Raw genomic sequence first — 27162 nt, 5'->3', positions numbered from 1 at the left:
TTCCCGTTGATCCGTAGCTCCGTTTGCAAAGTTCTGTATATGGTTTTGCACCGTTTTTACGAGCTGCATCTGCTCATATCATTCCCATGCATCTCCAAATAGTTTAGTGCAAAGTTCTGTCCAGAAACTTGTTGTAGTTTATTTTGCTTGTGCTAGTGTTAGAAATAGTGGTGCATGCTCAACTTTCATCTCATGCATCATGTGATTGTTGCATTTTGTGGTGCTGCTGTTCATTGGCTGTTATTCTTGTGTTGGGTAGCATCGGGAGCGGAGAACGAATACGTGGAGTCAGGAGAGTACGTGCAGGACGATCCAGAACCATTCCAAGCTGAGGATATCACAGGCAAGATGATATGACCTTGATCCCATCTCTAGACTTGTTATGTTAGTTTCGATTCCATGTCAAATTGCTTGCTGCCTACCACTGAAAAAATATTGCCTCTTCATATGCCATGAGCCTAAACACCGCACTCTTTCCTAGCAAACTTGCATGGCTAGGTAGGCTTGCTCAGCTACTAATGTTATCATTGTTAGTTGCAGGTGTTTTAAACTCATGTGATGACACAAGCTTGATATCATTATATTAATTTCTGTTATTTAATTAATGTATCTACATATCTGGTAAATGACGGGAGGCCTAGCCTTTTGCCGGGTGTCTTGTTCCGTTGTTGCCGCCTTAGTTACCGGTTACCGGTGTTTGATTCCATAATGATCGCTCCTAACACGTTCGGGGTTGTTATGGGGACCCCCTTGATAAATCGCGTACTGCTAAGGCTTGTCCGGCAGGACCCAATTTTGGTTTTAATCTGCTAATCACATAATAATCTGCATAGGGAATAGCTACCCCGAGGAACTTAATCAACAAACCGGGCCAGTGCTCCTCATGAGTGTTGGCCCCACCTGAGCGATGTCCGGGGCCCCACTGGTCACCCAGAGGTTTAGCCATCCCGACGTCTAGCTCATCCGTCGTGTCCTGAGACTGAGATACGCGGCTCTTATCAGGGTCGTCGACACGACGGGAGGTCCTGCTGGTCGTGTCTTACCTTAGCGGTATATCTTGCGTATAGGAATCCCAGTGAAGCTTTGGTTTTCCCCAGAGTTGAGGTTTTCCTCTAAGGAATCCGACGAGATCACGAGATTCGTGATAGAGGATGCCTTTGCGGCCTGTGTTCGTTTGTGATGGACTAGTTGGAGCACCCCTGCAGGGTTTAATCTTTCGGAAAGCCGTGCCCGCGGTTATGTGGCAACTTGAAATATTTTGTTAACATCCGGTATTAGAGAACTCAAACATAAACTAATAAAATATGCCAACTGTGTGCGTAACCGTGACTGTCCCTTCGAAGATCTCTCTTCGACCGGGAACACGGTGGGGTTATGATTGCCGTAGGTAGGTGTTCAGGATCACTTTCTGATCAAGTATTCCCGATCGTTAGCGTAGACCACTTTCACTTCCTTCTCGCGTAAGTTAGCCACTTATTCAATCATAGGATGCAGCAGCCTGAAACACTTCACCCCTTTCTTACCCAATGACATGACTAGTTCTGGCACCAAGGTCTTAGATTGCTGAGTCTCCGTGGCTCACGGATTCCTCCGAAACTCCCATCAGGTACAGGTACCCCAGAGACAGATGATCCCGATGGCACCCAGCTGGCGTGGCAGTACGACGAGGAGACAGATCGCCTTTACGTGAACTATCCAGAGGACTGAGCCGTGGTCATGATCGTGGGCCTGCAGCGGGTAGCATAGCATTTTCCTTGTTTTGTAGTCCGTACCGGAACTACCTTGGTTGTATCTGCGTTGTACTCTGTATTATTAATAAGAAGACAGTTGAATCCCAGATTGTCTACTGTAATTGTTATTATGTGTTATGTTTACTTGCTTGTGAAACACTTAGATGCGCTTCTTTCCTATTCGGGGGCCTCGACCCCCAGATTGGAAAGGACCGCATCTTGGTCGTTACAGCACGCCACCAGGGTGTGAGGCGTCTGTGAAAATTGGAGTGTCCGGAGCACCCCAGGGAGCCAGCCGCACGAGGCTCCGTCAAAACGGATGGTGCAGAGGCAGTGGCAGAGGTAGAGGGTGGCCAGGGTGGCCCACCCTGACATTTGGAAATAACTTTTATACCATAGGAGAAAAGCTAAAAAATAAAAGGAACACATAAATATATGTGTACAACAACAATGTTGGCCCATCCTGGTCCAATGGGCTAGGTACGCCACCGCGCGGAGGTCCTTGCGTGCTTTCGGCTTGCATGGGACAACATGCAAGACCTCGCACGCGGGTGCGCCGAAAAACACCACACTACTGTGTCGCCATGCACACTTGTGGTTCACCCTTCATAGACCTGTGAGGCGGGTCACTCGGGCGCGCGCCCTTCGGTAGATCGAACAACATGAAGAGCTGAGGGAAACATCCGCGGTATACCACCTCAAAGTGGATGACAAAGAGGGCGCTCTCGCCTGCGGAGGCTCCCAATAGGTGGGTACTCCAACATCCTATATAAGAGGAGCGATTCTTCTCAACAGGCTTCGAGAGGCTCAAATCTACCCTTAAAGAACATCCAAAGTTACTACCAAGTGTAGTAATTAGGCCCAGCCCAAAAAATAGCAGCTTGCAGCCCATCTTATCCCATCACCCTGCACTATCTCAAAAATAAAACTAGGATCTTTGAATTTGAGTCTATCATCCACTTGCGTCCTAGATTTGTCACTGCTATGTGAATAATTTCCCTCTCTTCAACCATCTACCTTGCCCATGGCTTTTGGTACATACCCACCCACATCCCCACCATTTTCTGACCACAACAGGTTTAAACATTGAAAAATCTAAGTCAAAAAAACTCAAATGATTCTGTATTTTTATTAGAAATTATGTGTTTTCAACTTGAGCTCGCAAATATTAACAAAACAGTGTTCTTTCAGACTCAACAATCGTCCTATGTACTGCTCTGTTTTTATTTACTTCAGATATTAGTTTTGTCTTGAGTCAAACTATTTAAACTTTGACCTAGTTCATATATAAAAAATATTAGCGTCCACAATATCAAATCAATACCATTGAAATCGTCATTCGTGTATTTCCATGTCATATATATCTTTTATTATGAAAGTTTAGATTGTTTTTGACAAACTTGGTCAAACTTTATACCGTTTGACTCAGGTCACAGCTAATATGCAAAGTAAATAAATAAAATAAGGTGTATATGTATGTAATCATTGTACATGTCGTAATACTTCCTCTATACCTTGTACTCCCTTCGTTTTAGAATTTTTGTCTTAGATTTGTATAGATATAAATGTATTTAATCATATTTTACTATTTAGGTACATTCATTTCTAGACAAATCTAAGACAAAAGATTTGACACGGAGGGAGTATCTGGGAAGGACTTAGGTACAGAGGGAATATAATCTATTGTAATGATCTCTTCCAGGCAGATCATACTAGTACAGTACTGTGGTATTTAAAACACGGCGAGGTAAAACATGCAAGAGAGAGACGGTGGTACCATGGGACAAGGACAAGGGTATCGAATAGAAACACTACTACATACAAATGCCTACTGGCTTCCACACACATGGCACCGCCGCACCGATTGACTATCCTCGTCCACAGAGAAAAGAGAACGCTCCAGCCAACAACCGTGGCCGGCCCGCTGGGCAGATCCCTCGTCGCCATCCGCGCTCGCGCGGACCGGCACCCGTAATAATCGCGCGCCTACGCCACTTGGGACGTGTGGTAGTAAGCTGTTTTCAAGGAGTATTCGAGCTCGTCTGACCCGCCGCGGCGAAGACCTCGTACCGATAACCGCGTCGCGCCACGCCACGCGGCCTCGGTAGCAGTCCACGCGCGCGCGCATGGAGCAGCGGAGGCAGCCGCAGACCGCACCGGCGCCGCGGCGGAAGGCGGCGCCGGTGGCGAGCCAGGAGTGGCTGGTGGTGCCGGCGGCGGGGGAGCAGCGCAGGGGGGAGTTCGGGAGGCACCGGATCATGGAGATGACGGGGCTGCCGGCGCGCGACCTCCGCGTGCTCGACCCGCTGCTCTCCTACCCGTCCACCATCCTCGGCCGCGACCGCGCCATCGTCGTCAACCTCGAGCACGTCAAGGCCATCGTCACCGCCGCCGAGGTGCTCGTCCGCGACCCCGGCAACCCGCGCCTCCACCCCTTCCTCCAAGAACTCCACGCCCGCCTCGCGCTCCCGGTACGAACAGTCAAACACCCATCGCTGCTTCACTAGCCAATATTCATTCATGCATGCTTGCTACAGTACGATATGGCGGTGAGTGATGTTCATCATCTGCAATGCACCATTCGCCTGATTCTGTCGGTTCCTGTGCTTCTGCGTGAAGGATGCGTGTACCACGAATCCGGCAAGCGACGACATGGAGCTGGGTGATGGTCAGGGGAACGTGCCGATGCCTGGCAGCGCCAAGATCCAGCCCTTCGAGTTCAAGGTGCTCGAGGTCTGCCTCGAGCACACATGCAAATGCATGGAATCTGAGGTAATACACTGGCAAACACATGAGCTCTGCCCATAGCGAGTGTTACCAACTTACCGTGTTTTCACTTGGTGCAAATTATTGGTGCTAGACGTTGGCCCTCGAGAAGGAAGCGTATCCGGCCTTGGACAAGCTGACCTCGAAGGTTAGCACGCTCAACCTGGAGCACGTCAGGCAGATCAAGAGCCGCCTGGTAGAGCTATCAGGGCGCGTACAAAAGGTAGTGCTCCCTCCGTTTTCATTTTTTTTTTAAGAAAAGGAGGATGTACCCCGGCCTCTGCATCTAGACTATGTATGCAGTCATTTTATTAATTATTTAACAAGACCTTACAAAGTAGTACATCAGTAAGTCTGAGGCCATTATCTTGGCAACACATGCCGCTACTCCTATCCCCTTGATGAAGGGATGCCGAATGTCCGGGCAAAATACCAAACAGACATCACACCAAAGCCTAACATCTAAAGCCGGATGCCCCATCCAAACCACAACGCCGGGACTGGGTGACACAACCGGTCCGGCGCACTCCCAGTGGGCACCAACGTACACGCTACAAGGGCCGTCACCATCGTCTTCCATTGATCCATCCTCAAAGCAGCTACTAACGCATTGACCTTGCCAGGCCTCTTTGCCCTCGACGTCACCACGACGTCAGACAATGACGTCCTCCTGCGCGAGTCAATTGCCACATATCGGACGCCGAGCCTCCACTGCTCCACGCCATCGAGATCCACCGCCATGGATATGCAGGATGAAGCAGCGCTCCACCAAAGATGCCATCCACTTGTCCCTCGAGCTCGCGTACACCTCCAAGAATGACGCCCCCAAGGAGGAAACGACACAAGAGTGTCGTCGTCATCCGATCTACTGATCTAGGGTTTCCCCCGAAGGTATTGGGTGGAGTTGGGAGTTTCACCTCGATGATGCCTTCATGAAGGAAACGACGATATGGACGTCATCATCATCGGCTCCGGCCACCGGCCGAAGACCAGGTTTTCACCCGGATCCATCCCAAAGAAATCCACCCGACAACTTGTGCACCGTCCCGGCCACCTTCAAAGCCCCAGATCTAGCCGCCTAGATCTGGCGATCGTCCACGACAACACTGCCACCATAGGAGCCATGGCGCACCGACCACTACCTGAGTGTGCCTCCACTAGAGCCTGGGGGAAGGGTTTCCACCCCTCGTTGCCAAACCGCGAGAGGCGACGAGATGGATCCCGTACGCTCGTCACCGTCTCTGACCCGAATCATTTCGTAGAAAAAACCACAAGATCGCCGGTGCAGATCCGCCTTGGACAGGGACTGCACCACGCCATGTCGTCGTGGCAAGCCCGAGCTTCACATGCCGCCACCTTCCAAGGCCGCCGCCCCGGGATCCAAGCCGAACATCGCCGCTGCCACCGGCCATGTTCCGCTGCCGCCGCCCCGGGATCCAAGCCGAACATCGCCGCTGCCACCGGCCATGTTCCGCTGCCACCGGCCATGTTCCGCTGCCGCCGACCCGTTGAGTCGCCGGCCACCACGACCAAGGCCGCCGCGGCCACGCGAACTTGCCGAGCAGCGAGCACCACCCGATCTTCCCCGAAGCTTTGCAACTCCGCCGCCTCCGCCGAGCCCCACGCCGCAACCTTGCGCCGTCGTCGAAGGCGATCCGTCGCGCCGCCGCGACGCAGATCGAGAAGAAGTGCCCCGACGCCATGGGGTGACCCGCCTCACCCGATCCGACATGGGAGAGAAGAGATCCTCCGCCGCCGCCGTCAGCCTCCAGGGCTTTGCCCGACGGCTTCCTCCAGCAGCGACGGAGGGGAGGAAGGGGATGGAGGTGCCCGGCGGCGCGGTTTAGGGTTTCCACCTGAGCCGCCCTAGCGAAAATGTAATAGTTGGTGAGGGATGATATCAAGCAGAAAAAAATGGAGTTGTATATTACTTAATTAGTGGAGTAACCATTCAGGAGATATTCAAAGGAATTCTATAAGATTTTCCGAGGATTAAAATCCTTAGAAAAAAATTCCTACATTGATCCTTTGAATCGTAGGATTGGATTTCATAGGAATTGTTTTTATGTAATCCTTTGTGCTACATTTCACAAAAAATCTGACATCCACTCAAATCTCTTTTTACAATATATATTTTTTTTCGGTAACGTCAAACACTTCTTCCCAATCCTATTGGATTTAAGTGGATATGCCACTTCAATCCTATACTTTCCATGTTCATGTATTTTTCAGAATCATGTGAATCAAAGAGGCCCTTATACTTATGAACGGGAGGGAGTAATACGTTATTAATTTAATTAATCATTTCACCGTCTGTATGTGCTGCCGTGGTCTCTTTATTCGTAGGTGAGGGATGATATCGAGCAGTTGGTTGACGACGACACTGATATGTACGAGATGTACCTGACGAGGAAGCTTGCGTTTCAAGGAGTCAACGAGTCATCGGTTAAAGTGGATTCCAACAAGCATGCATCCCCTGACCATGAGAATGAGAAGTATGTCACCTATAGCTAATGTGATCTTGGGATCCGATTGATTAATAAGAGTTATAACTACCTGAACTCTCTTGAATAAATCAAGCACAATTCGATGATTCTAGGCTCAATTGACAGATGGATAGTTATTACGCCGTTCTCAAGATGTGCTGCTTTCATTTTAACTTCCATATGCACTTGAATTCAGGGAGGAAGAAGACAGTGGCGATGATATAGAGAGCTCCCACGAAAGTTCTACTTATGTTAAGCCTGATGTAGAAGAGTTGGAAATGCTTCTCGAAGCTTACTTCGTGCAGTTTGATGGCACACTGAACAAGTTATGCCATGTATGTCACATCTCCTTCTATTCACCATTAATACATTAATATAAGACGTTTTTGCAGTTAAACGTCGACTTCATTAGTGTACGGAGGGAGTAGTTGTTAACTTGTTATTGGCCTAATTGTGAATCCCTAAGACATGATTGCTACTGAAATGGCCATACTGAAATGATTGCCGCTGTCAGGCTCAGCACAATGACTGCTTGCTACAGATTCATGACACCAGATAAGAGCGCGTACGCGCACACACTATGAACATAAATACATTTACACATGCACTTGTACGTACTATGTGGTCTCTAGCTGTTGGCTTATAACTTATTCCAAGCATGTTTTTAACAGCCTAACACGCACACACTATGAACATAAATACATTTACACATGCACTTGTACATACTATGTGGTCTCTAGCTGTTGGCTTATAACGTATTCCAAGCATGTTTTTAACAGCCTAACACGCACCTTGTTAATGCGCAAAGCTCCGCGACTATGTGGACGACACTGAGGATTACATCAACATGATGCTGGACGAGAAGCAGAACCAGCTGCTGCAGATGGGCGTGATGCTCACGACGGCGACCGTGGTGATCACTGCGGGCATCGTGGTCGTGAGCCTGTTCGGCATGAACATCCACATCGAGCTGACGTTAGATCCAGAGACCCCGGAGATGGCAAGGATCAAGAACAGGAAGTTCTGGGAGACCACCTGGGCGACCGTTGCCGGCTGCGCCGCTATATACATCCTGGCAATCTATGCAGGGAAGAAGAGCAAATACTTGCAGTGACGCTGCCTATTCTCTGTTCCACACCGGACAGAGGAAGCATCGGACCACAAGCTCTGCAGTCCAGGGCCACGTTTTTACCGTCGCAAATGCATTCATTCCTGCGGTGAGAACATGATGCGGTAGCTTTCCGTTTTGTTCTGTCTGGAAGATGCAGTAGCTGATGCATTGGTTTGGGTAGGAATAATTGATATCCCACCCTTGACTATATAAAGATGCATTATTTGTCCTGTTGTATGGCTCATATCATGATTTGCAACTACGTAGCTTTGTAAAAGGAAAAGATGAATCTATTAGCCGTGTTTTGGAACCATGCAAGATGCAACTGCCTACCCTCAGGGGGATGCAGTCATGCTGCAACTTTACGGTGTGGTAATTTTAGCACAGGGCAGTCACATGGATTAAAGAGGTCAACGACAGTTGTGGTCTCAAGTCTTCAGTGAAACCAACAGACGCTCCCGGTTCTGACATTCCAACTTCCACGGTTTTGCTTTGATCAGATAAGTTACGTGACTGATAATGTTAACACTCACTCCGCCATCCACTTCTCTATTTACAAGGTTTCACGGATGGCATGCAAACCAAAGATTTTCTACCATCGCTGCAGTGCTCACTAGAGGATGTACAAAAGGTAGTACGGAACTCAGCATATATATATATCAAAGACACGTCAGCTAAAACTTCAGTTAGATGGTTATTATGCTTGCGCCTTCCTTGATCTGGTTTGTCGAACCTGGCATAAAAAGAGGAATATCCGCTCATGATATTCACAAATGAGGGATGAATCATGCATATGCTTCCCAAATGCACTTACATTGTCTGTTGTGTCCGCGGCTGATCCAGCAGAATTCTTTGCATTTCTCAAATCCAATGCTCTCTTGCTTTTCTTCTTGAGGGCATCCACTGCTAAAAAAAGGAAGGTCGATCGCTCAGCTAAATTTAATATATGGGCTGCAAATATACAACGAAACGCATAAAGGTAGCTGCACGGCTAGTCACTTGGTGACATAAAACAATCATGATATTGCCATTTCTGCATGACTGTTGGCTGGAAGTAGTTGTATGTGAGTTGTGACTTGTGAGCATCTTTATTAGATGATTGTTCAGTCAGGAAAGACACTTTTAGGACGTAAGGATGCATATGGTTCAAATGAATCACATATATAGTGCATCAACACTACCATCTTGTTGGGACTTTGCAGTTCACATAACATATGGACTTTAGGAAGTGACGATGTGAAGATAATATCATGAATCATGTGTTGGTTACTGGAGATGACTTGCCTGTTTTGTTGCTGGAGAAAGGACGCTTCACAAAATTACCATCACAACCACCAAAATCTTCGTCTAGTTCACTGCTACAAATCGAAACATAAGTAATCATGGATGGATACTTGACAAAGGTTTCAACTGAAAGATATAAATCATTTGACACCATATAACAGAAGAGAAAGAAGCAGCGTCTTGTGCTTGATGACTATCATCATCATAAGTAAAAAAAACTTGAAAGCACTACGATTCAACAGTTATTTTGTATTATGCTAGGCGCTGCATACAAATTATTAACAGTGATCATACCCACAGACCTTCAACAAAAAATATGTGATTTTGGACGTAAAAATATTGGCATCAGGTATTTATCGATAAGCAGGAAGTACACTTTGAACTCCCATGGTATTCTTGCAATAATTGTAGAATGTGGTGCTATTTCAAGGGGCTCAGGCAGATTTACTTGTTAAGATGCACAAGAAGTGGCAAGTGCAACCCTGAAATCTAAGCCACAGCCCAACTGACTTCATCCGTGACACCCATAGACTAATACTAGATGGTACTTAATTGTAAAGCACTAAAGCCCATATCTGGATCTGATATTTGGGAACACACTAAAATTCCTTCATATGTCATCTTAATTGCATGTATATTGCAATATCTAGTTCATCTCCATTTATTTCACAAAATTTCAATTTCTTTGAAACAAAAATATGATATTTCTGTTTCTCAAAAAGAGGATAAAATTCTGATGATCGTTAGCTGCCCTGCTCTTCAAACCGCATTGTTCTATGACCGAAGTCCAGAGTCTTTTTATTTAAAATTTTGTGAGTTCTAACTATGCCGCATGTGACCCACTTAAAATTTGGTCATAACCTAGTCCAAAGTGCAAAAATATTATGTGACCATTGGTGCCATATTTGAACATACCTGGTCGAGTGTGCAACTAGCGACTACCAGGAATACTAGCTGGTCCAAACTGCACTTCACTCCTTTCTTAGCCTAGACAGATTACCAGGAATACAAGTTCCAACATACAGGGGTTTGCTTTATTTGGTAACGAATTGATTGTATTATTAGGCATAGACCAATAACTATTGCAGTTAATTTGAAATGCCATGCCATATACTAATTCTACAACATAAAGCCACACACATAAACAATGAGAAAAGCTCCCTATCTTTCCATTCTAAATAGTGATTTAACATGGACAACAATCATGAATTAGCAGACAGACATACAAATTTAGCAGAGTTTGCAGGGCATGCATGTCCTTATGATATACTTGTAGTAACGCAAAGCATGGTATCACAAGACGAAGTACTCTTTCGAACATTTTCTTCCAGGGGGGAGACATTTCTGAAGAAGGAGTACATGTTAAATTGTTTGTTTGCTTACCAATCTCTGAGATGACAGTCAGGAAAGTCCTACAAAAATAAATAAATAATATAAATTGAATTTCCATGTGCCAATCCACAGATAATCCAATGGTCAAACATATAGTTCGATCGCAGACACTAGCATACTGTACCTCAGTGTGGCTAGTCTTCGAAGGTATCGTCTTCACAGTGAGACGATTCTGATTTTCCAAGAGTGAGGCACGATCTCTAGAATCAGCTTCGTTAGTCAAACCCAAAGACCCTGGAGATGACAACTTTGTGCCGGCGGAACCACAAGATGACACGTTGTCTTTATCCAAGATATCCAGGTAATTTTTCCTGGGGACATCCTTCGCCTGGACTGAACTTTTCTTCGTTTTCCCTTGCTCATGACCACTTACAAACTGTCCAAATAATGGTTTGTTTGATGAGGAACGAGTTTGCCTTTTAGGAGCAGATTCTTTAGATACTCTCTCAGTAATAGTAGAGCATGTAGTATCCTCCTGAAATTAATGCTGATGAATTAAAACTATAGGACCATAACAGGAGGCATAAACTACATATATGTATACATACAGAAATAAGAGACCAAGGGTGACACTGCAGACAGAATGTACCTGTTGGTTATAAGGTTCGTGAGCTTTTAGAATTCTCTTCACAAAAGTATCAGTAATTAAATCTAGTTGGCAGCATTCCTACATTAAAATAACCGATCTGGAGAAAATTAGTCAATGCAAAAATAAACTAAGATAAGTTCTAACGAACATGAGAATAAATAGTCAGAATAACCTACATCCGCTTTTCTCTCACTCCGAGACAACCTATAATAAGATGAGGGCAGGGGAATATGGCGTGGAGAATCTGATGTCTTGCAATGCTTATCAAGTTCTTTTACCATAAGCAAACCAATTTTTGAGAGAATGTGCAGTTTCTGTGAAGACAGTTAGGAAATTAGAACCTGGTGGAGAAATTTATAGGCAAATGTAAAATGTCAAAGCGATGGCCACAAGAGACATACATAAGTGATATCAGAATCAATCACATCCTCAGCCTTTTGAACAGCACGAAAGATGCACAAAAGAATGGATACAGAGCTGGTGGCGGAGCCATGCTTGGTTTGGCTTAGATCCTCTATTTCAACTAGCTCTCTCAACATCACAAGAAGTGGGCTGTCAACAAACAAAGGAACAAAGGAGGAAGCGATTAGAGGCTTGAAACTTCGAATGTTTCCAGCCACAGGCACTAGTTGAGCACCAGAAAAAAATCCAATGGGATTCGAACATCTGAAACAAGAAAATACCTCCAAAAATCAGCAGAACCAGTCTCCTCTTCACAAAAGTTAAAAGGAAACTCCTCATCATATGCAAGGGTATGGATCAAGAAAAGGACAGCATATGATGGATGCTCTACAATCGAGTCATTGCTGGTTTTGTTCTGATGAACAGAAACTCCTCTTTGCTCTTTCAGCACTTCGGTTAAGTACCTAAGCGACTAGGTATACAAGGCAACAGAATAAGAATCACCTCACGAGCAAGTTTATATGGCATATATACAAGGGAACTAGAAAAGAAGATACATACTTCAGTACGAACTTCTCCAGCGCAATCTGTTGATGCCAATGCGAAAGCACATGCATATCTAACAGGTATTTCATGCTTCTTCAAAAGGCCAAAAAGTTTGTGAATGAATGACTTGCGAACAGTATATGAAGAATCCTGACAACCAGACACAATACATGTAATAATATTATAAAGAGAGGTAGAGTACTGGCATGCATGAGTCCTCTAACAATAGTTCTGAATAAAATATGGAACTATGCAATGTGAATAAAGATTAACCAATGTAGGTAAGCAAAATAATGCTGCAAACAGATGGTTATTTACAGCAAAGGTTCTCAAAATCAATTGCAAATCAGATTATCAAATAATTTAGAAAGGCTAGTGGGCAGAAATGTTAGCCCCTGCATGAAAAATAAAATTAGATATTTATTAGCAGTGTAGCATATAGACAATACCCTTGCCATGAGAAGGGCAGTGCGAAATAATTCTGGAGAAATGTGTGAATCCCATCTTGTAGCTAGTCGTAGTACAGATTTCCCAGCGGCCAGTCTAAGATATGGCTTATCATTTTCACTGGTGCAGCATAAGAACCAGAGTGAAAACACAGAACACAAGTAAATAAATTCAGGATTAACTTGTATCAATAAAGAAAAGAAAAATACATTCAATATTGTACAAGAGCTTTAGCTTGAATAACAACATTCAGTTAAGTTTGCGAGCATTAAAAATTTAAAACCCCACATTATACCCTACACTATTTACTTTCTTCTTTCTGCACTCCCGATTGGTCCATGCAACAAGACCAAAACAATCAAATTTAAAAACCCAACCACTTGGGTTGACATGAATCTTTTCTTACAGTAACCATTCAAACTAAATTGACCACATAATCCGCAATGCTTACTTCCTTCTCTCTTTAAAATAAGTTTGGTGAGTTCGTAACTTCCTATACTAACCAGGAAATTTTCTTACAAAGCCCACTAAATTGACCACCTAATCAACAATGTCTAATTGCTGAATTCCTAATTTCCTCTATTATACTAACCAGGAAGTATCCGGCTGAAAAAGGTGATGCTCGAGATGCACTGGTTCATCACAGTACCCCGAACACGAAGGTAACAGAAACCTCATGAAAATTACACAGTATACGACTTAAGAACACTAAGCATTAGGCACGTCTGCAAGTTTTTCAATTTGGCACCAAATAGCCCACTTGTAACTATGACTACCTATCTTAATGCAAATTATGCTTATCGCCTTCTCTAAGAACAAGAAAGGAAACTTGATCACACCAAATATCTGTTAAAGAACTGGTGTAGTGATCAGTAGAAAACAAACAGAAGGTTACAATAGTGAAGCATTTATTAAGAAAAATAAATAAAATAATGTGAGAAAGCAGAAAAATACGAACCATATAGTAATGGGTGTGAATTCGTCACGAATTATATCTAACAGCATCTTCAAGAAATTCTCTATTCGATCACGGGCAGTAGTTGTTGGTAAACAACTTTTGACAAGTGCTTTGAGACAATAAATCTACATTGACCGCAAAAAAATTAGAGAGCAAAATGAAAATTCCATCTTGAATTTTACTCGCATGTGGACCTCCCTACTAGATCTACCATGAGTTGAATGCTTTATTTTTTCAGAACTTACCTTCAGTTTGCAAGAGAAACTGCATGCAGAATTTTCATTGGACGGTGACAGTTCCGGAGTTGAAACAAACTGCGTAAACCATAGCAGACATCATATTGCTATGTCTTAGTCCAGACATCACTGCTACAAACATATTACCTACCTCAGGTGAGACAAAAACACGTTGAACAAAATTGATAAATTGGTCGTCATATGATGTATACATGGAAGGAGAATACTCCAATATTAAACCCAACGACTGTAATAGAGTTGGGATATTATGATTATCATGTAGACCAACAACAACTTTCTGCAGGAAGAGAGGATGATATAAGTCGTCCACCAAAGTGCGCATTCATTTAAAAACAAAGGCATGAAAAAGATAGGAAGAAATAGCCAGCTACCGAAAACATTGTGACCATTTTAGGATCAGAAACAATGATTCTGCAAAGGTTTGAGCATTTCCATATGTAAACAACAAGACATAATAAATATAATACATACTTAGTTAATACCAACATGGACTATAAATCATAGCCTAATGTGTCATTCGATAGCAAAGACTATATATCAGGCTCGCAGCTGGCAGTTAACGATTCACACAACTGAATAAAGTGGAGAGAAATTGCGGATACTTGTTGTAGATTCAATCATACAAATGAATCTGGATAAGAACAGATGCCAAACAAAATGGTTCACTCATTAATGATGTTGCCGGAATAATAGCAGGAGGTACGCATGCTTGTTTATCACCTTATTGCAAACAAATGATGTTGCATACTAAAAGTTTGACTGGAGTGGTCCATTGCACCTTTTCTAGAGTAATGTACATTCAAATTTGATTCAACTCGCATGGAAAACTAACTCAAATTTGATTCAACTCGCATGGAAAACTAATTCAGATTTGATATACTTGGAGACCTGTCACACTGTATCTTTTCTCATTTCAAGAAACTCTTCACACGTAAATCATGTAATGACTTGGTTGATAATGCAACAGTTGTGAGTTGTGACGAAACACCGTCCAGTCATCCAAGTTACTTGTAACACAAGTACACAACATCCTTAAAATATATAGGTGCTTTGATTTGTATGATGTACTTGCAAGCTTGAAACAATAATGTATTGCTCGAGACAATACCAAATTAAAATGGCTGAATCACCGAACTAATAAGTACCTATCTCACATAATTTGTTAAAAATTTCTTGTCATCTGGGGACCGGGTCAGTGAAGCAATTGTGGAATGAAACTAATTAGTACCTACCTTGCATAATTTGGCAAATTTCTTGTCATCTGGGGACTGGATCAGTGAAGCAATTGCAGAAATGGCATATTTCGATTCAGCGCGTGTTCCTTCAATACACTTTTGCTCCAGTAACAGGTAGACATCGCTACTGGAGAAAAAAAGACAACTTACTATGAGTAAAATATTCATCTGAAGATAACTAAAGATGGAGAGCTACCACACTTGCAACCAAATACAAAGGGTATTGACATTTTCCTATCCCTACATTTTCTTTATATTACCACCCATTGCACTTGTAAATTGGTAAAGTGGTGAATAGGAATACGGTGTTTTTCTCCAGTTTTTAGTGAGCTAATACAAGAACTCTGGAGAAGAAAAAAAAAGGCAAACAGTACTATATTCAAAATTTCAAAATTGCCATTTAATTTCAGACTTAAGTAATACTTCCTCTGTTCACAAATATAAGATGTTTTACCCTTTTTTTAATCGGATGTATGTAGACACATCTTAACGTGTTTGTTCACTCATTTCAGTCTGTATGCACTGATTGCAGTCCATATTGAAATATCCAAAACATCTTATATTTGTGAAGGGCGGAAGTAAATTGCTGATACGTCAAACATGAACCATGCATAGAGCAATTATCAACAAACAGACAGATCAAAACAATCCAACTTCCAACACAATGGCAATTTGTTTTACCTGAAATTAATAGATAAATTACACGGTGATTTTGCCAAATATGCCAACATTTGGAGACTCTTCTCATTTATCAGGACTGAGTCTTCAGAGAACAACTTTAGCAAGTACTCCTCCGAGCCTCTGAATAATGATGGAAACACCGTTGCAACTAGCTACATGATTACACCTTTGAGTCAGAAGTATATAAGATGACTCTTAAAGGGAGATGAAAATGTGTGCATGAACTGAAAAACAGATGTGCCGTTAAGCACAACAAGTTTAATCAAGGGTAAGAATGGGAAATGCAGCAACCTTCAAAAGGTTGCATGCTTGCAGCCAAGAGCAGTTCCTATTCCTGAAAGGAAACAAATAATTTGCCAGCTATTAATAACTTACCAGTAAAAGATCACATGCAGACTCTGCATAATGTGATAATTCATTTCTGCAGGAGAAAAGAACCTCCAAAATGGCACAAATCATCTCCCAATTAAATAGTGAATGTGAGAGTTTTGTAGACAGTTCTTTGCAGAAGTTGTAAATTTGGTGTTTGTTACCAATTCTCTTGAGAAATGAATCCTGCAGTCATTCAAGCACGAACTTAGGTATAAACATCAACGTTTTATTTGGGTGTGTTCTATGATACAAAACTTAAAAAAAAACTCTTTTGCATAACAATACCATGTGGAGAGAAAAAAGGTTCAATACACATAACAGGGTACTAACTTACTTGCGCTAATTTGTAAACTGGATCATTTCATGCTCCACAGAACTTACAGTTAGCAGCTTTAATACTTAAACAGAACAAGGAAGAGTGGGGCATCATGTACTTTGCTGAGAGCTAGAGAGATTTAACATCATGCAAATGTTCAAGATCAAATTTGACCACAGGATGGGAAACAAAACAATGCAGTCTCTGAGGTTGAGCCTCTCCTATACGCCTGCATCCCCAAACGTCGACGCAAATCTAGAACGGTTGCTGACGGCCTCCAGGGGCACCGGTGGGCATCCGACATCCACGGCACCATTGGCCTCCCTGAGATTGGCGAATACCTATGCCTTTGGCACTTGGTTTCCCAAACCACCCTCAGCGACGAGCCGGACAGCGTGCATTGGAAGTGGACCACGAACGGTGTGTACACGGCCAAATCCGCTTACCTGGCCACCTTCCATGGCTCCACTCATTGTCAAGCCTGGAGGCTAACCTGGAAATGTTGGGCGCCACCACGGGTTCGCTTCTTCCACTGGCTCGCCAACCTCGACCGCTGCTGGACTGCCGACCGACTGGCGCGCCGAAACCTGCCGCACCCACAACGATGCCCGCTATGTGACCAAGCGCCAGAGACCATACAACACCTGCTCCTCGCGTGCCCCTTCGCCCGACAGGTATGGTACGCAATCCTGTCTTCGTTGTGCCTTCCATGTTTGCCGTCAGACAACGACGCCGCTCTCCATGATTGGTGGCGAGACACAAGGCAGACCGCCCCCAAGCCCATGCATAAGGGCCTTGCGTCCACGACCCTGCTCGTCCCATGGATGATTTGGAAGCATCGAAACGACTGCGTCTTCGACGGTGTGCGACCTTCCATCACTACCATGATTGCCAAGATTAAGGATGAGGCTACTCTTTGGGACAAAGCCGGAGCTTTCGGCCTCCGCGTTCTCTTGGCACAGACCTGGGATGTACACTAATTCCCCTGTAATTGCATTGTGATCTGCCTCCTAGGAGGATTGTAACAAACTCTCTTTTCAATACAACGAAACGCAAAAGCTTTTTGCGTTTTCTCAAAAAAAAAAAGACAAAACAATGCAGATCCCACTGGAAAGACAAATTCACTTTGTTTGTTTTCCATGTGCACTAAATTAGTTCTACCTAGACTTTCCTTTTATCAATCTCTTATCTCCAGGAAGCTCCTTTGAGATCACCCCTTATATTTGCTCTCCTTTGAATATTTATTTTTACTTTTCCCTTAACCTCAGTATTATTATAATCTCGGTAGAACCCCTGTAGTAATTGCGTAGAAAAATAGACTGGCTCGATTTTCATGAAAATCGTTTCAGTGTTCAAACTGGACGGTATGCACATGTTCCAATGCAAAACAATCCACATGGTCTATGCCGCCACTGATGATTTCTAAGTAGGATCATGCAATAGGAATTAAGAATGCCATGGAAATGAAACATGTGAATATTAAACTAAGTTTAGAAAGTATACACCACAGCTTCCTCAGTAAGTTTATAGTTGAGCAAACAAAACCAGGAGAAACCAAACAATTTATAGTCTCGTCAGTTAAAATGGCCAAAGGAGTATTACTCTGATCGATCGAACTGTTGCAAAAGTAGTGCCCTCTTTGCTTATTTCAGTCAGATCCTTAAATATGTTATTATCCTTCATCTGGTGCAAATTCTCAAAGCAGTCTTCAACTTTAGAGATATCTGCAAAGGAAGCGGACATCTTCCTAAATGACGCACAAATTTTCTTCTGCATTTCATCTGAAGATTCTTCCTGCAGCACATACAAGGTTCAGTTTGAGAAAAAAGGTCACCAGATGAGTAAATGTTCAGTATTTATTGATGATTTACAAACCTTCTTTGCTCGAAGTGATAAATATGATTGCATCTCCAGTTGCAACCTAAAGGAAAATTTATATATGTCAAATGAGCTTCAGAGAGTTATTACATCATTGCAATATATATACTATGAAACAAGTGTTTACCTTCTTTTCTGAGAAAAGATAGCATGCAAAGCCTGAACATGTTGTGACTTGAAATAAGAAAAAAACTCAACCCAATGCATTGCTCTTTCTTTTGGAGAAAGTGGTGATGGAAAGAGTTCTTCAGCAAAAATAAGCCCCATATTGTGTGGCCTGCCAAAATATAGAAGCCAGAACTCACAATAGGCATGACTGAGTATAAGAGAGAGAGAGAGAGGGGGGGGGGATGAACAAACCTGAAGGATCCACAATCTTTGTCAAAACAGAGAACGATAAGTTTAGCTGGGATTTGTTCATAGTGAGTTTTAATTGTCGCAGTTCCTTTGGAGCATTTCTCACAGTAATCTCGATACAGGTCCAGCAACTTATGCATTACATTCTTTCTGACAGATATCTGGAAAATGTTTCAGTGAGGCACCATCGAGAAACTGCAGTGCAAAATAACAATAATACCTGCTCACCTTTTTGTCACGTAGCCTCTCTGCTGCTTGTAATATCAACTCAGAAGGAAATGAGCTTAGATTTGATTTGGCTAAATCACAAACTGCATAAACAGCTCGGATCCTCACTTTGTCATCAAAATCCAGTAACCTTCCTTCAAGAGATTCTGCCGAAAGGAACAAACCATCCACATGAAAAGGATGCTTACACATAGCAATGTGCATATAATAACTACAGATAAAAGTAGCAGTCTTACTGAGAACATTCTGTGCTACATTTCCAGATGATGCAGCAATGTAGCATGCTTTTGCTGCATCAATTGCCGCAATTCTTACTTCTGCAGATTTGTCAGAGAATCTCTTCAAGAATTCCATAAATAGTATCTGGTTTTCTTGACCAAAGCGAAGATTAGAGAAGACAAGAAGCCTCCCAATCAGGTGCACTGCCTCCAGTCGGATATCAACCTGGTCACTCTGAGGGGAGGCAGATGATCATGTTCAGGGAGAATACAATGCAAATATAATAGTGTAACAAAGTTAAAAGGAAATAACATACCAGGAGCTCATGAGTTAAGCATGGAATAACAGCAAAAAGCATCTGGGGTGCACACTGGAATATTTCCAGAATAATTTTATGATGCAGCTTCCCATTAACTGGTGCATCCTTGCTCAAAATACATGATGTCAAAAAAAATCGAACTATGTGCTCCAATTTCTCAGCACAGTTTTGAATGATGTCAACAGCAAGCTTGTGGGCTCCTCCCTGCATGGGCAACAAGAAACAAACGTGTTGGACCAATGAACAAATAATGCAGGCTTCCAAATATCTAAGTTATATTCATGCAGAGAAGAACATATTGTCAGGAAACATTACTCGTACCATCAACCTCAACTTACAGTTAATACAAAATGAACAGTAAAGAATTTACCTTGTCCTCTTTTACTAAATTGCGGAAAATCACATCCAGAAGAGGCTGAGTAACTTTTTCATTTAATATTTGTATCATTATCGATAGCATAGCCTGGTGCACGCATTGCTGAAGACCTTGCCTGTAAACAATTTCATAATCAAGGAGTTAACCACTTAATGAAAAGAATCCGATTTAAATTTTCAGAAACAGTAATTATGTGTGGCAGACAACTTTAAATATGAGCACGTCATGAATTAGCACACAGAACGTAGGGCAAGCTACTTGCATGATGGAATTTCTGCTCTTGCAGAGCCAAGGATAACAGTTTGGTTATGAGTATAAATTCATTTAAGGAAAATGAATGCGCCAATTACTTAACATGTCTAAGGACAACAAGAGAATTAGTATAACAAGGAGCATATGCAACTCTTTTGTGGCCAAGAGATGTTCACCAAATCAACTCCATACACTAGGTACATCGCCCGTTGCACTTGATAAGGAACCCATGAGATCCCATTATGTATTGAAAAGTTCTACAGCAAACATGATAGTGCACACTGGCATTTACTGTGATACATGGAAATGGGAACCTGGCGATTTGAGAGTTCATAGCTTTCTCCATAAATAACAATAATAATACGTAGAAATAGCCATCTCAATGGAAGAACAAACATAGCATAGCATATTTACAGTTTGCGGTAAACAGTATTGGAGATCTTGATGATGTGATACACAGTGTTGGATATCTTGATGATTTCAGAATTCCAAAATCTCAAAATGGGAAGACGGCACAAAAAGAAACCGATTGATAGGACATAAGTGAAAAATGTACTCGTGATTTTCAAATCAAAGTCAGTATGAGTAAGATCAATGTATTTACAATTGAAAGATACTGATAAATGAGCATCAGAATTTAAGCTTGATTTTTTGTTGTAACAAAATATAGGCGTATAACAACAAGAGTGGTAGATTAAGTCTTACTGCGCTGCCGAGAAGAATATTTTGGCCATATCAAGAACCAAATCCTGACAACCAGTGTCAACCATAATTACAGAGCACCTAAGCGCAGCAACATTCTCCAATATTTTCATCCTTCGCGTAAGATATGGACTCCCAGTGTCTGCAAGCCCTGAAAATTCGCTGATGAAGAGCCTAAATATTTCCTGAGATAAAACAGTTGACATAGTGTTATAGGAGTGTGGCCCTTATCCCAATTGTTCTTTGACATTAAATAACTCAAAAACCAAAAATGGATAATGTTACAGAAATAATCTGACAATATGACTGTTAGGTAGTGTTTCATATTTTCACAACTCTAAATGGTAACGGTACAAGAAGTCACTGACAGACAAGCATGGAAAGTCATGAGTGTTAAATACCTTAAATATTTCGTCAGTAAAAGGTGGATCAGGTGCAAGGATTCGCATAACTTCAATGAAGCAGACAGCAACAAGAAGTCTGACATCCTTGTCCTTGTGGCTAAGTAAAGTGGTCTGGACCAGTGATTTACTCAAAGGACTTAGAGCATCATGCAGAGAGGAGGACTGACTCAACTCTGATAAAGCACTTTCAGCTTGCTGCAGATAATAACAAAAAGATGTTATGGAAGTAAATTCAAATATATTCAGAGAAAAAATAATGAAAAGAAACAACCAATTAAAGAAAATGTCAAGCTGTAAAGTATTAATGCGCTACTCTTTTTCCTTCGGATGATTACAGTGAGCTAGCCTGCATCCCTGTCTTAATAGGTTCAAGGTTCAACTGTCGGAGGGGGTTGTCATAGTATACATGCATTGAACAAAAGTATGCAAATATGTAACCCCTAATGAGAGCTAGAGAACAGTTCAGGTAGAGATCCAACAATGTGTTTGTACAAAGCCATTGCTCTAAACTCCCCCAAACACTCGATCAAATACAAGTACAGTACAGCCAGATCAAAACTGTATTCTCGTATAACAGTAAAAAGGCAACTATCTGTTTCAGGAAAAAGGCAAGGACCGAAATTAACCCACTTGATCTCCAGTTGACCTGTTTATCATGTAAAATGGATCGAAATACTCAAATGTTGTTGACGTTTAAGATAATGAATAGGTTGAAGCCTGAAAAATCATATCCCCTTTATTCCTTATCCATAAGACTCCATTACTAGTACCTTCCTTCATATTAGCAATTCACAAACAGGCAAACTTGAAACAACAGATACTCACAAAATTGTTTGCCAGTAAAATATAAATATGTGAGAATGAACTGAACGCTCTCTGACTGCTTCCAGTTGGCAGGGACTGGTACCTCTTTTAAACAGAAGGGGAAACGTTATGAGTAATCATAAACACCCTAGACCAATGCTGACTTGACACTAAACACCTCCAAGGCTAGATTTGCTCAAACTGTCATGTGAAACATAAGCATGGGGAACATACAACCTAAACCTCTTCAGCATGCCCATGTGTGCCCCATCCCACGAATTGCTACATCATGCTCGAATTCGTCAAGCCATCAGTACCCACGGCCCTCCTAGTCCCATAGAGGTTAGAGCGGACTCATGAACCACAGCTACCTCGAATTTCAGCACTAGCAGGTGCCACTACAGTCAGTGTTCGAGAAACCCCAAAAAAAACCACTAAAATCAGCGGTGCCCTTCAAGCCAACTTCAAAGCCCCAAAAGCAGCACAGCGTCTCGCGAGGAACGGGAACGGGAGCGAGCGGGTCTAGATCGGATGAGGACTGTTGCGGGACGGACGGGGGCGGTCACCTTGAGGAGCTTGACGAGGGCGTCCTTGCCGAGGCGCGGCTGCGCGAGGCGCTTGCCGACCTCGCTCACGACTTGCCCCGGCGAGCCCGACATTGCGCCGGCGGCGGCGGCGGCTTCGATCTCGGGGCGCGAAACCCTGGGCTGGTGGGCTAGGAGGCGGTGGGGGTTGGGGTGAGGGCCGGGAGGGGAGGGGAGGCCATGGATGGAATTGCGAGTACGGGAAAAGGCAGTCCGTCTCAGAGAGGGGCGGGCGTGTTTGGGGTTGGGGACGGCAGGCTATTTTGCCGTTGCACCCTCCGGAGCACGCACGCACCTGCCACTGCCGGCGACATTTCCCCCAAGGACCCAGATTATATTCTGCTTAACCAGAGGAGCGAATGTGAAAAAGAAATAATGCCCCAGGATAAAAACAAAACAGGGTATGCGAGACTGATAGCTGTTTCACGCTACATGCGAATGCTGATGGTAAAACCCGTAACCTAAATGTATTTCGCAAAGAAAAATAAAAACACTTAAAATCAGGCGGATGATTTTCCCACCTCTTAAATAGCTTCCCTCTCTCGCCACGTGTCCCTGCGGACCGATGCAGCATTATCTTCTCTGTCATTCAGACCTCGTCGTCTGTCTCGAGCAATCCCCTCCTTGCTAGCGATGTCTCTCTCGGCCCCGGCCGCGGTTCTTGCGGCGATCTCATCGGTTCCGGGGAAGATTACATGCTTCGTCACAAGGTGCGGTGTTGCGAAGCATCGGAGTTGCAATTCAGCTCCGCCGGAGACGTCGGTGCTATTTAGGAGCTTTGTTGCGTGTGCAATGGAGATCGGCCGCAGTTGCAATGGAGTTGCGCCGGAGCATCGTGTTGCGTTGGAGCTCCGGCAGGGCTGCAATGGAGCTCTGCCGGAGTTGCAACGGAGCTTCGTCGGAGCCGTCGAAGATTTTGTCGAGGTTGCAATGAAGCTCGATCAGAGTTGCAATGGAGCTTCGCCGGTGCTGCACCGGAGCTTCACCTGCGGCGCCGGTGCTCCGTTACAGCTTCGTCTCGCTGCTGGTGTTGCTATGAAGCTTTTGCCGACGCTTAATGTTGTCATGGACAACACCTACTGCTACGGATGCACCGCCAGATCGAGCGCCAGATCTAACGGCTCGCTAGCGGATGATTTCTTCATGAAATCATCCGTCTGACCCATAGCAGCGGTCGAAGAAAAAACTCAAGAAATTAGTTTTTTCCTTTCAAGAACACTCGCTCGAGGAGTCGGGAGGACCACGACACCACGCAAATTGGTTTGCCGCCCATGGGAAGCAGCTCCCGCGCTCGGAGCATCGGATGAGACGGATTGGGTCGAGGCTAGGGAAGGCATGCACTAGCCCAATTCAACCCACTACCACACTACGGGGTTTTTTCTTTTCTCTTTTTTAAAAAAAGTTGGGGTCCAAAGGACAAAGACTTTTCCATTAGACAAGCACTCGGACATATGCGCGTGCATTGCAATGAAAAAAATATGTATTTACAAGCACAACACTTCATGCTCCGCTACGAGAAAAACGCTAGTCACCCCATGACCAAAACGACCATCGATGCAACACTATATCCAGACAGTGTCACCACCTGCACGGAGGCGCACGTCAAAGTCTTGAAGAAACGCGGGGACTATGTTACCCCCTTTGTCATGCATTATTAGACTGGTGGACCACTTAGCGTGAGTTGCACATTTATCACGAAGTTAGCCTTAGCGTCGATGGTAAGGATATCTCCAATGCGAGGATGTGGCATTGTGGCTCCCATGCCCACATCCTCCCACCAATGGATAGTAAAATCGACAAAGAAGAAAAAAATGATTTTTTTAGTGCAAGATGTTCCTTTGGGTGATGTCAAAAACTGCTTGAAATTGATTTTGTCTTTTTTGCCACACGCTCCTCAAATGTCCAAATGCCCCGAAAATTTACACGCATTCTAGCATCTTGCGAGCCAAAAAAGATTCAGATTTTGTTGATATTTTTCTTTTCATCGAATGCAGATGAGCCGAGGGACCATCTTATGAGCCTCAGTCGCACATTAATCATGAAGTAAGCCTTAGCTCCGGTGGTAAGGATATCTCCAATGTGAGGATGTAGCGTTGTGGCTCCCGTGCCCAGATTCTTCCAGCAATGAATAGTAAAATCAAGAAAATAAATATAAAAGTGATTTTTGGAGTGCAAGATGTTCCTTTGGATGATGTGAAAAACTGCTTGGAGCTGATTTTGTCTTTTTTGTCACATGCTCCTCGAAGGTCCAAACACCCCGAAATTTTGCACGCACTTTAGCATCTTATGAGCCAAAAAGGTTCAGTTTTTTTATATTTTGCTTTTCATCAGATGCAGATGAGCTGAGGGACCATTTTGATTATTATTATGGCTAATCTAGTTTAAATGTGTCATTGTCCATGTAGCCCACAATCATTTTTTCTTTTCTTGTTTGAACACACCAACAATGAGATCAATCCATTTAACAGATGCACCACGTCCTTCATTTCTTTTAAAGGTTTCCTTGCATGTCTGCTCATCGTGCGGTTCATTCCTTTTAATTGTCCGCTTTTACCATCCATTTTTTAGACCATCTCTAGCAGACTCCGTACAAAACCGACCCGCAAAAGTCGCTTGAAGTTCGCGAAAAAACGCTTTTGCGGGCCGGCGTGAGCGAATATCCTTTTATACGGGTCCGTTTTGCGGGGTGTGCTCGACGCCGTCCACACCGTCCCGCAAAATCTGTTATTTCCCTTCCAATTTTAAACATGAAAACATTTTATTTGCTTCTTTATTTTTTCAAAGGCATTGTATACATCATAATTCACCAAATCTATGCTAAAACAGCAAGACCAAAAAAACAAGAACCATAATTATGCATTTTAGAAGATATCCAACTTCCATAACTGCTCCCACTAGTTGGATTAACATCTTCTCCATGCATTCATTGTTGATCTGGGATTCTTCATATTACATTCTTCATTCTTCTTCTAAAGAATTAGACGTTGCTTCCCCTCTAAAATCGTCTCTAATTGCACATGCAGCTGCATCGTTAGCCTCAATTATACTAAGGATTGCACGAACATCTATTAAGTTTCTTTCTATCAATAAATCGATGTATTCTTCTTTCCAATACCGAAATGAGCATCCACCTTGTGTTGGAAATATGCCCTAGAGGCAATAATAAAATTGGTTATTATTATATTTCCATGTTCATAATAATCGCTTATTATCCATGCTAGAATTGTATTGATTGAAAACTCAAATACATGTGTGGATACATAGACAACACACTGTCCCTAGTGAGCCTCTAGTTGACTATCTCGTTGATCAAAGATGGTCAAGGTTTCCTGGCCATAGGCAAGTGTTGTCACTTGATAACGGGGTCACATCATTGGAAGAATGATGTGATGGACAAGACTCAAACTATAAACATAACATATGATCGTGTCAGTTTATTGTTACTATTTTCTGCATGTCAATGTATCTGTTCCTATGACCATGAGATCATGCAACTCCCGAACATCGGAGGAATACCTTGTGGGTTATCAAACGTCGCAACGTAACTGGGTGACTATAAAGGTGCTCTACAGGTATCTCCAAAGGTGTCTGTTGGGTTGGCATGGATCAAGACTGAGATTTGTCACTCCGTGTGACGGAGAGGTATTTCGGGGCCCACTTGGTAATACAACATCACAATAAGCCTTGCAAACAATGTGACTAAGGTGTTAGTTACGGGATCTTGTATATTACGAAACGAGTAAAGAGACTTGCCGGTAACGAGATTGAACTAGGTATGGTAATAGCGACGATCGAATCTCGGGCAAGTAACATACGAAGGACAAAGGGAATAGTATACGGGATTATATGAATCCTTGACATAGAGGTTCAACCGATAGAGATCTTCGTAGAATATGTAGGAGCCAATATGGACATCCGGGTCCCACTGTTGGTTATTGACCAGAGAGTGTCTCAAGCCATGTCTTCATAGTTCTCGAACCCGCACGGTCTGCACACTTAAGGTTTGTGACGTTTTGGTATAGTTTAGTTATATGTGTTGGTGACCGAATTTTTGTTTGGAGTCCCGGATGACATCCCGGACGTCACGAGGAGTTCCGGAATGGTCTGAAAACGAAGATTGATATATAGGAAGTTGCTATTTGGATTCCGGAAGGTTTTCAGGCATTGCCGGCAGTGTACCGGGAGTGACGAATGGGTTCCGGGGGCCCACTGGCTGGGCCCACCATGCCCCAAGGGGTCCACATGGGTTTATTGGATATGCAATAAGGTATAATGGGCTGACAAAGTCATCCAAGGAAAGCCCATGAGGAAAAAGTGGAAAATCCAAAAGAGGTGGGAAATTAAGGAATGAGTCCTAATCCAAGTGGGATTGGAGGAGGACTCCTCCCTCCTCCACTTTGGCCGACCCAAGGGAGACTCCCTTGATGCGCCAAGGCTGCCTCCTCCCTCCTCCTATATATACTAGAG

General features: G+C 43.4%; 2 protein-coding genes across 8 annotated transcripts; one reads left to right on the top strand and one right to left on the bottom strand.

Moving 5' to 3' along the window:
- Positions 1-3733: 3733 nt before the first annotated feature.
- LOC123444791 (magnesium transporter MRS2-E-like) lies at positions 3734-8401 on the top strand. Its single transcript, XM_045121639.1, has 6 exons — positions 3734-4201; positions 4350-4502; positions 4591-4719; positions 6843-6991; positions 7179-7317; positions 7791-8401. Exons 1-6 carry the CDS (start codon positions 3857-3859, stop codon positions 8094-8096), a joined length of 1221 nt encoding a protein of 406 aa, XP_044977574.1. The 5' UTR covers positions 3734-3856; the 3' UTR covers positions 8097-8401.
- A 157-nt stretch (positions 8402-8558) lies between these two features.
- On the bottom strand, positions 8559-22905 carry LOC123444788 (sister chromatid cohesion protein PDS5 homolog A-B). Of its 7 annotated transcripts, none has more exons than XM_045121635.1 (28): positions 22678-22905; positions 21305-21502; positions 20907-21088; positions 19944-20064; positions 19571-19777; positions 19272-19488; positions 19036-19181; positions 18811-18968; positions 18578-18727; positions 18448-18493; positions 18175-18366; positions 16260-16439; positions 15885-16036; positions 15201-15330; positions 14099-14245; positions 13957-14025; positions 13712-13836; positions 12756-12873; positions 12322-12456; positions 12042-12232; positions 11760-11910; positions 11535-11672; positions 11359-11436; positions 10894-11244; positions 10761-10789; positions 9378-9451; positions 8908-8999; positions 8559-8826 (listed from the first exon to the last, which is right to left on the bottom strand). In XM_045121635.1, exons 1-28 carry the CDS (start codon positions 22768-22770, stop codon positions 8791-8793), a joined length of 3906 nt encoding a protein of 1301 aa, XP_044977570.1. In that variant the 5' UTR covers positions 22771-22905; the 3' UTR covers positions 8559-8790. The 7 variants fall into 7 exon arrangements, with proteins under 7 accessions (XP_044977570.1, XP_044977571.1, XP_044977566.1 ...); XM_045121636.1 differs by having other exon boundaries at positions 9378-9448; XM_045121631.1 differs by having other exon boundaries at positions 19036-19488.
- Positions 22906-27162: the final 4257 nt, after the last annotated feature.

Source organism: Hordeum vulgare, chromosome 3H, assembly GCF_904849725.1.
Source record: "Hordeum vulgare subsp. vulgare chromosome 3H, MorexV3_pseudomolecules_assembly, whole genome shotgun sequence".
In the NCBI taxonomy this organism is placed as follows: domain Eukaryota; kingdom Viridiplantae; phylum Streptophyta; class Magnoliopsida; order Poales; family Poaceae; genus Hordeum; species Hordeum vulgare.
This window is presented reverse-complemented; position numbering and strand designations above follow the sequence as displayed.

Coding starts and splice junctions, on each gene's coding strand:
- LOC123444791 (XM_045121639.1), top strand. CDS start 3,857: ATGGAGCAGCGGAGGCAGCCGCAGACCGCACCGGCGCCGCGGCGGAAG. Junction 4,202..4,349: donor ACGCCCGCCTCGCGCTCCCG/GTACGAACAGTC, acceptor TTCTGCGTGAAG/GATGCGTGTACCACGAATCC. Junction 4,503..4,590: donor GCAAATGCATGGAATCTGAG/GTAATACACTGG, acceptor TATTGGTGCTAG/ACGTTGGCCCTCGAGAAGGA.
- LOC123444788 (XM_045121631.1), bottom strand. CDS start 22,770: ATGTCGGGCTCGCCGGGGCAAGTCGTGAGCGAGGTCGGCAAGCGCCTC. Junction 19,489..19,570: donor GCTTAACTCATGAGCTCCTG/GTATGTTATTTC, acceptor GCCTCCCCTCAG/AGTGACCAGGTTGATATCCG. Junction 11,245..11,358: donor ACGAACCTTATAACCAACAG/GTACATTCTGTC, acceptor CATTAATTTCAG/GAGGATACTACATGCTCTAC.